Consider the following 11942-nt stretch of genomic DNA (forward strand, 5'->3'; position numbering starts at 1 on the left):
GGTCCAAATATTTTTTAGAAAAGGAGGCAATAAAAAAATTGTAAAAAAAACTCTATCATTTTAAACACAAATAAAATTCATCCGTAAAATTCTCAGTTTTTTTAAAAAAATTTTAACCTTCAAAAGTAATGACCTAGTAAAGTTGATAACCCCTTAAAATAGATGGGGTTAAAATTTTCCTCTGTCGCCATTTTAAAACGATTTTTTTGGATTTAATAATTTTTCCGATGAAGTTTCGATCTATTTTAAGATACTACAAAAAAAATATTTATTTTTTTCTTTTTACCTCATTAGGGACAGTGCGTCTCGATTTTTCAGGTGTGTAAACCAGATTGGCATCATCTAAAAGGTTAATGTGTCCCCAATCAATAAGTGACATTTGGTTCTTAAATGTTTTCAAATTCTTTTCAGGGAAAATATACTTAAAAAAAACTTGATTTACTTTAGATGACATTTTCAAGTTAATAATAATGCAACAGAAATTAATGAAGTGATCAGAAATGTCACTTTTAATTATTTCTTTTTTAAAAGATTTTTTAATCAAATTTGTTTTTGTTATATTATCAATCAGGAAGAATGTGGATTGAGTAATTCTGGTGAATTTGTTAATTGGTTGAACCGCACTATTTTCAAAAATGTTATCATAAAACTTTTTAATGTCAGAATTTACGTGATATTAAAAATAACATAAATTTAAATAAAAGTAAATTAGAACCTCTTTATCGTCAACAGAAGCAATTTTCTCGACTAAAGCCAATTGGATACAGTGTTCTTGTTTATAGGATTTATAACAAGTTTACCCCAAATACGCATAGCTAAAAAAATATTAAACGCAAATCATCTACTTGAAAAATAGTTGCTTTCGTAAAATCATGGTTTGTAAAAGTCTTCGCACGTCTCAGTGCTTAGTTTTTGGTAATAGCTTTTCATTTCTATCTTCAATAGTTACGAAAAAAAAGTGTCAAAAGTAATTTTATGCTATAATGATATAATAGTTACAAAAAAAATATGTTGAAAATAATTATATGCTATAAATTAAACTTAAAGTATGTACATATAACGAAATCGTGTCACCATTATTTGTCTGGCGTATCATCGACTATATCGGAAATTTCATTTACAAGCTTCGTAGCCTCGTCAAATGCATCATTAATTTTATTCAAGAGGTCATCCTTTACCAAAGTTGCAGCAGTTTGTAGAGTTGCAGAGTTTTTTTCAATCATTCGGTTGAAAACTATTGCAAAGTCTGCGATAAATTGAGCATTATTATTTGCATAAAATTGTGTTATTTCTCTACCAACAGACGGATTACATACACTAGTTTTAGAAATTTTGAGAGATAAAGGGCTACTTAGTCTACAGTCTGAAGTACCGAATTCATCTACTGCATTCAAATCGTAAAAAGTTGCCATATCGCAGTTTAAAAGAATAGTAGAAGAAAAAGGATTTGGCTCCTTCCATTGCATTTTATGAGCGCTTGTTTCAAATTGTTTCCAAGGAGGAATTTTTACTATCATGTTATAGTACGAGTTATCAAGCACGCTTGTAGGTGCTAAAGGATTTATTGCTTTTTTTGAAACTTTTGAAAAACGATTATCTACCCAAGCGCCGTCATAACCGGAGTTACTAAGACTACATCTTCCAAGTGTGTGAGCCCCGAGCAATATGATTGCTTCAGCTTGGTTAAAACCAAAATCTTTGAAATATTGAAACGTTTTAGCCATACCACCTGTACCTTTAGGAAAGTTTTCATTACCGTCTTCTGCTGGCGATCGAGAACAGTCTTTTCGACCAACTTTAAATGTACTCAAGCCGGTATATTTATCTCGTGTATCAAATGTGGACCGATTTAATGCAACAACAGCACACAAAGCATAAAAGTCAGCTCTTGATATTTTTTCAACGTATTTTTGGTCATATAAGTTATCAAGAGGGTCAGTATATCTTTTTAAACCAGCATTATCGGGATTAGTATGATCAATACAACCATCGCACCCACCATCTCCTACACAGTCGTGAAATGCAAGTCGAACACATCCTGCTATTAAAGGCAAATCATTTCCTTTTCTACTACTTTCAATTAACTGACACAGGTCAGTAAGTGCATTTTTAAATGTTGTTTCAGATGGTATGATACATTTAGTTTCAACAATACATACTAATAACCATGTTAACAGTAAATATTCTCTTGCCATTGCCTAAATTCAAGTTTAAAACTTCATAACACTTTTAAAGAATAATTTTTTAAATTATTTATTTTTACAAATTTATCAAATAAATATTAAAGAAAATATCGAGAAAATAAATCTTAGAAAAAGTATTCTCTAAAAAATTAACTAAACAACTTGAGAATGAAAAATTTTTAGGAAATAGTTATGTTCTTACTCCTTTCAACATTTAAAACTTTATTTTTTCTGACCAACTTAGATCGTTTGTGCTTTCAATAGATGGAACCTTACAACGGTCTTAGTATATCACTAAAAAAGATTTTAATGCTAAAATGATAAAACAACAGCTTAAAAAAATAATTCAAATAGTAATTTTTTAGTATTTAAATCACTTTTTTCCATACTTTATATAAGGTTACTTTCTATATATATATATATATATATATATATATATATATATATATATATATATATATATATATATATATATATATATATATATATATATATATATATATATATTTCTAGGCCCAATAGAATTCTGCTTGCATAAAGCATGGATTTGAAAAAAGAATTTTTTTTTGATTTACTAGTTTAAATGAAGGAAATACTATGTAACGACTTATGATTATAAAACCTTATTTTACTATTATTTTTACAGATACTTTCAAAGTTTTATGGTTACTAAAATTTTTATTTTGCTATGTTTATTTATATAAATTAATGTTTATATTTACTATTCTTTTTACTGAAATTTCATTATAGTATTTTAATATATGTAATCGCGAACTTTACGCAGTTAATAGTGTTATATATGTCGCGTATCTGAATAAACTAAACTATTTTGTGGTATCCCATGTTGAGACCTTGTGGGCACCCGATGACAATTCATATGTCGAATTTACATTGTATTTTCCTCTGCTTAGTTGTACGACAGTGTTTCGACGTCGATATACTGATATTAGAAAAACGCTGTTTTATTTAGGTATTTAGACGTTTGAAAAACGTTGCTGCAATGATGTCGGAGCAACGTCGATATAGTATATATACATTACATATATATATATATATATATATATATATATATATATATATATAATATATATATATATATATATATATATATATATATATATATATATATATATATAATATATATATATATATATATATATATATATATATATATATATATATATATATATATATATACATATATATATATATATATATATATATATATGTATATATATATATATATATGGGTATATATATATATATATATATATATATATATATATATAATGTATATATATATATTAGAGATGTGCCGGGTACCCGGTTCGGACCCGGGGACCCGGTAAATCGGCTGTTTTACCGGGTACCCGGTATCGGCCATTTGTTGCAGTACCCGGCATCTTCTTTTTTATCTTAAATTATTTTTTCTTTTAGTTTCTACCAATAAACTTCAACCAATAAACTTTTTGATATAATTCTAAGAGCATTATGTAGTCGATAACCACAAAGTTCTATTAGCTTAAAACACTTGAAATATTTTTAAATATATTTTTGCAAAAAAATGTATACGGATACATAAACTGTAACGCTAAATAAAATAATTTGAGAATGCGAATAAAATGAATGGGGGTAAAAAATATTTAATAGCTTCTTTTTATTCTGTTAGAACACAAGATAATTTTTCTTCTTTCGAATGCTGATAGCGCTTTTCATTTGTATCAAGCACAAATCATAAAAGTAGAGATATAAGGTAATTTTACATATTTTTTATATTATAATTTCGAGCGTATTATTATAAAAATTATCGTTTTATATAAAATAATCGAAAATGTATGATATCAAACGTACTTTCATTATCTTTATAGAAATTTATTTAAAAGAAAAACTATGAATAAAAAAAGTTTAGCGTGGAAGTTTTTTGATATAAGCACGACTCCTCATATGAGCAAGTGCAAACTATGTGATAGTTTAGTTACGAGAAGAGGAAAATCTTTAAAGTCTTATGGAACTACAGCAATGGTAAAACATTTGCGTTTAAAGCACTCTAAAGAGTTTGAACTAGTGGGGGAAAAAAAGGTTCAATCATTTCCGTCTATTTCTGAAACCTCAGTTGCTTCTACCACCAATACAGTACAAAGTAACATTATTCAGGCTTTAAACAAAAAAAAACTATGGAATATTGATGACCACGGATCTATTCAAATCCATAAAATAATAGGAAAACTTATCACATTGGATATTGAGCCATTTTCTATTGTTGAAGATACGGGATTTAATGAACTGATTAAAGATGCTTACCCCAATTACAAATTACCATGTAGAACATATTTCAGCCAAAACGTAATCCCTAGCATGTATGATAAACTGCTTGAAGATATAAAAATAAAAGTCTCCGCGACAAACTATTTGTCTTTGACGACAGATATTTGGACAGCGGATACTGCGAAAATCGCATTCTTAAGCATTACTGGACATTGGACAGATCCAACTAAATTTTCCCAAGAAACTGCTGTTCTTCGAGTAATTCATTTTCCGGAAAATCACACAGGTGTTCATATAAAAGAGTATTTACAAAAAGGTTTAGAATCTTTTAAAATCCTGTTAAGCAAAGTTCATCTTATTGTTACCGATAATGCAAGCAATATGAAGGTTGTAGTAAAAAACAGTGGAATGACATCAACTCCATGCTTTATCCATACTTTGCAGCTATGTATTCATGACTCTATACTTAGCCAAAAAACCTTCAAAGAAATTTTAACTTTATGCAGAGGAATAAAGATCCATTTTAATCATTCACCAATAGCATTTGCAAAAATAAAATCAATTTAGCAGCAATTAAGTACTGTACCTCACAAAATGAAACAAGATGTTCCAACTCGCTGGAACAGTTCATTTGAAATGCTTCAAAGAACGTTTGAACAAAAAGTTCCTTTGGCCACTTATGTAGCAGAGTTTGATGAAATTAAAATTCCTACTAATTATCAATGGGGAATACTCGAAAAACTTGTTTACATTCTTGCTCCATTTAAAAACTTAATAAAAAAATGTGGTAGGAGGGACAACACTTGCGCAAAAATTATACCATCTGTTCTTGCATTAAAAGTTTTATTACAAAAAACTTCATCAAGTGATAAATACGCTGGGATTATGACGATGATTCATGAACTAATCAAATCTGTTACTAAAAGGCTTAATAACTTTTTGTTTAATAAAATGTTATGTGTATCAACATTTTTGGATCCACGATATAAATTACTTTATCAACATGCAGATGAAAATCTTGTTATAGAGTGGGTTAAAGAAGCATGGAAAGAAATGCAAGGAGCGCAAGATGTTGTTGACTCCAACTAAGTTACAATAGTAAAAGCTCCAGCCTCTACTGGATTCCTCTAGCCTCGACTGGATTCATTAGCATTGATGATTGTTTTAACGATCTAGCTTTTATGAGAACTGGCAGAGTGAAAAATGTTCCGAGGCAGAAAGAGAACTAATAGATATTGAAGTTGCTGACATAATTGAGAAGCAAATAATATTAAGGTCTGCAATTACTCAAGAAATAGACAATTATTTATCTCTGCCTCTTTTAGAAAATACAGGTTGTCCGTTTTTGTGGTGGAGTAAATGTGGAATGCAATTTGAAAAACTAAAAAAGATGGCATTAAAATATCTTACAGCATCTCCGTCATCAATTGAAAGTGAAAGTTTATTTAGTGCTGGTGGTTTATTTAGGACATATACGAAGCAACAAGGAGCAGACTTAAAGCAGATAACGGAGAATACCTAATGTTTGTTCATTACAATTTAAAGTTAATAAAACAATTAAATTAAGATACAGCAAATAAGCGTTGTTTAAGTTCTTTTTATTTGTTTAAATTTGTTTTATTTTAATCACACTACAGTCGAGAAAGTCTACCTTTTTTTGCAATTCTTTGTCTCTCTTAATCTTTTAGCCCCGAACTACCAGGAGAGAAAAATAATTTTAAACTAAGTATAGTTATTAAAAAACTTTTGCACAACTTTTGAAAAAATTAAGGCCCTACAACGCAGGCTCCTTACCCTGCGTTGCGGAGTTTTGCTAAATGGTAGTTCCGCCACATAACTTTTGGTTAGTTAGCGAAAAAAGCGTATTTTGTGTGAATAGTTCATCGCTAGAAATTTCTAAAGTTTTTATTTCAATTTTTAAAAAAATAGACTCGGGAACATTAAACTTAAAAAAAATTAAAATAAACAAAAATTTTACCTCTTTAGCTTGATCAACTACTCGCCACTTGCTTCTAACCTAAACTGTAACGTGTATTATTTATTTTCAATTCAAAAGGATCTGGAAACAACTACTTACAAATAAAAATTAAAAGTATGTAAAATAGATTTATTGTTTTAGTAAAGTATATTTCATTGTTATGCAATAAGTAAAGTGATTATTTTTTGATTCAAGCATGATAGATCATATTTTTAAATGTATTTTAAATTTGAATCGAGTACTTAAAAATTGTTGTTGTTTTTTTACGAGGAAAACAACTATCGAAATTCAGTGAAGTAAAGATAACCAAAACCAATGTCACACCCACATATTCACACGCCTACTTTACCGTGTTTAGTGATCTAAATAATATATAATAAGCTGATTCATTATAAAATAGTTTAATTTTCTTTCTACTATTATTGTTTTTACTAACATTTTCCTTGTTTACGCATTTACATTATTGGTTGCTTTGTAAAAAAAAGAAAAAGCTTTCCTCAGCTTTGCAATAAACACCATTTTTTTAGAAAATATATAAATTCACTAATCGATTTAAATCTACAAGCAATTAAGAATGACGACAGCAACACTTTGATGTCGTCATTCTTAATTGTAATAGTAACTCTATTGCATCCATGATAAAAAATTGTTAAACTCTCTTTAAATTTTTTGACAACAAAATCTAGTTTCGGTCTTCATAAGATAGAAAACAATATTTGGGTGAATATTTAAGTTTTATGTTATTTGAATAGTTGTTTAAATATTTTGATCAAACTTAGTTGAAGCTTTTCAACTTTAGTTAAATCTTACCTATCGTAATATGTTTTAATATATGATTTTAATATATAATTTTCCTTTATTATCTCCTAAATGTATCAGAACATCCGTTAGATCTATAATACAATTTGTGGATCATTTAATACGTTTTTCCTTTCACCTAATAGAGATAAACTATATTTTTTAAATTTTACTAATATATAATAATTATATATATATATATATATATATATATATATATATATATATATATATATATATATATATATATATATATATATATATATATATATATATTGAACTTCTTTTGAATAAATTTTGCTTTATTATCTTCGGTATGTATCCGGCTCGATATAAATAAAACGATTTAAAACAAAATTCAAGTAACTCATGTATTCTATTAATGCATTGATGAACAGTATCGATAACATAGAAAAAATAGTATTCCAACCAGTATTTTGTAGAAGTTTTAGATTGGATTTTTTTATGATTGTTTTTTAAGTTAAAATTATTCAAAGTACAAATAAAAGTTTTTATTTCAAAACTTTGGTGCTTACCACAAATTACCCAAAGTACCGACAACCACACGGTTACTGACTACTACACATTTTTATCGAATACCAATATTATCTAAGAACACAGGCAAAAGATAAAATAGCTTATTAATAATTATTTGAATAAACTTAAAAATGTTCATTACAAGTAAGAGAAGCGTAAAATAAAAAAGTAATAAAAAATAACTTACTCCATTTATAAATTGTAACTACTGGTGACAAAAATTTGGCACAATCTTTTATAAGCCAAAACTTATTGAAGTTTTAGTTATCCAGTCTTAATTTTTTAGTTATTTTGTTTATAAAGTGTTACTTATCTTTTACTGAAAGTTTTGTTTACTTAGATTAATTAATAAAAAAGTTATCCAAAAATGAAGTCGACTACATTAATTGAACAATTGTACAACTATCGTAATTTGCATCCTAACGCTAAAACGAAGAGCACCGTAGAGTATTTTGTTGCCTCTAATCACCCCGAAAGAACCATTAAACGTTATATGGCAAAGTGGAAGAACAATGAGCCAAAGTCTCGTATGCCTGGATTAGGCAGAAAACCAAAAATTATGACTGCTGGGAACATCAATCGCCTGAAAGGTCTTTTGAACAACTGTCTGGAACTTCAACAAGAAAAATTGCAAATAAATTAAAGTGTGATCATTCCTACATTGTAAAAACAATAAAAAAACAAAACAAACATTTTTTTATTTTAAGAAAAAACAAATCCCTGATCGCACTGAGAAACAGTTAAAGTAGTTGCAACTGAAGTGTGGAAGAATTTGTCGCAAATTCAGAAACCGCGACTTTGTCATTGACGATGAGTCTTATTTTACATTTAAACATACAAATAAAAATTCGAATATTGGATTTTACTCAGATGACGCAAAAAATGCACCAAAAAATGTAAAATATAAGCGCAAAAGCAAATTTGAAAAAAAAATTCTTGTCTGGATTACCATATCCCCTCGTGGAATCTCGAAACCATTTATTGTTCCTGCAAGACTGGCAATTAACCAAACAGTTTACAAAAATGATTGCATCATCAAACGATTGATTCTTTTTATCAACAAACATCACAGTGATGGTAATTATGTATTCTGGCCTGACTTGGCCTCTTTATATTATGCTAGAAGTGTGACCAATTACCTCGATGAGAAAAATATCCGTTATGTAACAAAATTTGATAATCCAGCATGTGTCCCAGAATTACGACCAATTGAAGATTTCTGGTCAATCCTTAAAGGCTAATATTGCGAAAAAAGCGTTTTAAAAATGCAAACAATGTGATGTTTACTACATATATATATTTGAATATAATTATATTTACATAAATATAGAAAATACTCAAGTACATAGAATTATTAATGCAAAAATTACATAACTCTTTGTGTACTGAATGTCTCTGTTTGAACTAGTTATTCCCCAAGATCAATTTGGATCAAGTTTTAATTATTTGAAAAAGAATCATTATTTAAAAAAATAAATGTATTTTAGAACTTGCACAATTTAATTATACAGTTATTGCATATTTTTAATCTTTCTTTAAAACATCGAATGTTTCTAGAAAATTTTAAAACTGCAAGAGTTAAACAGGTTTTTAAATCGGGAGACCGGCATAATAAATGTTATATAAAGATACAGCGGTGGCCAAAAATTAAAGACCACTCTTTTTTTTTTTCAAAATTTATTTTTAACCTTAGTATAATTTTATTTTGGAAAAAGGTATCAAAAAAAGAAAAACATTTTTAGAAAGAATTTTTATTGTATTTTATATTTATTATAAAAGAATTTATAACTTTTTTACAAAATAATGTTAAAAAATTAAAAAACTGACTAGTAAAAAATATAAATGGGAAAAAAAATTAGACAAAATTTTAAGACCAGTTTCAAAAATAATTCAAAAAGCAATAAAAAATAATTTAGAAACGTGTTGTTCCTCCTTTTTTTTTTCAAGCACTCTTGTACTCGTTCTGGCATTGAATTCATTAAAGTTTTGATTACTTCATCAGGCACATTTTTCAAATGATGAGAGATAGAAGATTTCAAATCATCCAAATTGTAAAGTTGTTCTTTACCAAGCTTGTGATCAAGCCACGACCATAAATTCTCTATTGGATTCAAGTCTGGACTATTGGCAGGCCATGGAAGCACTTGAATTTTATTAGAATTGAACCAATCGTTGACAACATGCGCTTTATAACACGGCGCATTGTCTTGCTGGAAAATAAATCCATCTTGCAACTGCCATAATTTACTGCTAGGAATAAGCGAGTTTTCCAAAATTTTGATGTTTCTTTCTTTGTTGAGTCTATCATCAAATAAATGAAAAACGCCAACTCCACAGGCACTCATACAGGCCTAAATGCCTATTGAACCACTGCCTTGTTTTGTTCGTTTCAAAATGCATGATTCATCGAACCGTTCGCTTGGAAGTCTACGCAACATTACGCGACCTTTTCTGTTGTCTACCTCAACGTTTATTTCATCACTAAAGACCACACGGCTCCACTGATCTGTTGACCAATTTTTATGTAGTTTGCACCACTCTTTCCTGGCAAATTTTTGTTTTTTATTTAGGCGTGGTTTTTTTGCAGCAGCACACCATAAATAATTTAAATTGTGGAGGACCCTTCGCACAGTTCTAGGGCTTGCTTTCAGACTATTTGACAGTGTCCATTTCGTAGACAAGTCTGTAGATGATGCTTGTCTGTTTTCTTTGATTAATCTCACTAACGAGCGTTTATCATTAATTGACCGGGTCTCTTTGTATTGTTGAATTATGTTAATAATGCAAGAGTGAGACCTTCCAAGCTTTTCTGCTATTTGACTGATGCTATAGCCTTCTTCTTTTAATACAAGAGCCGTGTATCTGTCTTTTTCTTCGATCTTTGCACGCATTTTTGCAAAATTTTTATATCCTTATTGCAATACAAAAAACAAATGTTTATTTGATATCGAAACTCAGGTTTCGACATTTTATTTTATAGCTAACGTAATAAGCAATTAAGACAGTTAAAAAAAATAATGGATTATTATTTTTAATAAGTGCAAATTAAAGATTTGAAAGTGGTCGTTAAATTTTGTCCAATTTATTTAAAGAAGATTTATAAGTACTCATCAGTTTTTTAATAAGTTAAACGCTATTTAATTAGAATTAGATTTAAAAAGTTATACCACTTTATTCCGTATGTTTTAATTAACAAGATATTTAAAAAAAAAAAATTTAATATGTCAATTAGAATCTTTTTAATTTTAATTTAAAGATTAAGAAACCAACTAAAAAATGAGTGGTCTTTAATTTTTGGCCACCGCTGTATAAATATAGTGTTGTTTAAAAACTACTTGTATAATAGAAAACAGTTTCTTATGATCGTGGTAAAACTGAAACTAAGATAACAACTTGTGGAGTTTCTCAAGGATCCATATTAGGACCGTTTTTATTTTAATATACTTCAACAATTTAAACAAAGCATCGAATACTTTAGACTCAATTATATTGGCTGACGATAGTAATTTATTTTATTCCCATAGTGATACAAAAACATTCCATAAAGACCTTTTCAAAGTAACTGAATGGCTTAACACAAATAAATTGTCATGAAACTTAAAAATAACTTAGTATATATTTTTTCATCGCCTTTATCTAAGAGACAAAATTTCTTTAATACTTCCAAATGTAAGCATTTAAGAATTAAATAATAAAAGTAGAACACTCAATGAAGTTTCTAGGTGTTCTTCTTGACAAAAATGTCGCATGGAAAAATCACAAAACCTAACAAAAATAAAAATTTCTAAAAACATTGGCATATTTGGAATTTTATAAGGAAAAAGCTTATTTAAATTAAACTTGCTAAAAGTATGTCTCTTTTTTATTCTTTATCTCAATTGTGCTAACATTGCTTGGTGAAAAAAAAAACTGAAAAAACTATTCAACAAACAAAAACATGCCATTAAAATAAAATCCAACGCAGACGATCTTTCACATTCACAGCCTCTATTTATCAAACTAAAAATTTTTTTTTTTGTTCTTCACATGATTTAAAATACAAATATTTAAGATACCAATATAAAGATAAAAATTACATTGAAAAAGTTAAGGATAAATATAAAGAACGTGGACACTCCAAGAAGACCTTAAGGTCTTGTTACCGAGAACCGCTGTTGAAGTTTAGACATTTTTTTCGTTAT

General features: G+C 28.1%; 3 protein-coding genes across 5 annotated transcripts; 2 read left to right on the forward strand and 1 right to left on the reverse strand.

The window, feature by feature from the left end:
• Nucleotides 1-968: 968 nt before the first annotated feature.
• LOC100201043 (putative ascorbate peroxidase) lies at nt 969-6877 on the reverse strand. 3 transcript variants are annotated; one of them, XM_065801764.1, is made up of 4 exons: nt 6863-6877; nt 6427-6470; nt 2386-2477; nt 969-2198 (listed from the first exon to the last, which is right to left on the reverse strand). In XM_065801764.1, the coding sequence occupies exons 3-4, from the start codon at nt 2395-2397 to the stop codon at nt 1077-1079; spliced, it is 1134 nt and encodes a 377-aa protein (XP_065657836.1). In that variant the 5' UTR covers nt 2398-2477; nt 6427-6470; nt 6863-6877; the 3' UTR covers nt 969-1076. The 3 variants fall into 3 exon arrangements, with proteins under 3 accessions (XP_065657836.1, XP_065657835.1, XP_065657837.1); XM_065801763.1 differs by lacking the exon at nt 6863-6877 and adding an exon at nt 6669-6687; XM_065801765.1 differs by lacking the exons at nt 2386-2477; nt 6863-6877 and having other exon boundaries at nt 6427-6569.
• On the forward strand, nt 4074-5015 carry LOC124806715 (zinc finger BED domain-containing protein 4-like). Its single transcript, XM_065802149.1, has one exon. It carries the CDS (start codon nt 4074-4076, stop codon nt 5013-5015), a length of 942 nt encoding a protein of 313 aa, XP_065658221.1.
• On the forward strand, nt 5043-5970 carry LOC136082728 (zinc finger BED domain-containing protein 4-like). Its single transcript, XM_065802151.1, has 2 exons — nt 5043-5519; nt 5644-5970. The coding sequence occupies exons 1-2, from the start codon at nt 5043-5045 to the stop codon at nt 5968-5970; spliced, it is 804 nt and encodes a 267-aa protein (XP_065658223.1).
• Nucleotides 6878-11942: the final 5065 nt, after the last annotated feature.

This window comes from Hydra vulgaris, chromosome 07 (assembly GCF_038396675.1).
Source record: "Hydra vulgaris chromosome 07, alternate assembly HydraT2T_AEP".
In the NCBI taxonomy this organism is placed as follows: domain Eukaryota; kingdom Metazoa; phylum Cnidaria; class Hydrozoa; order Anthoathecata; family Hydridae; genus Hydra; species Hydra vulgaris.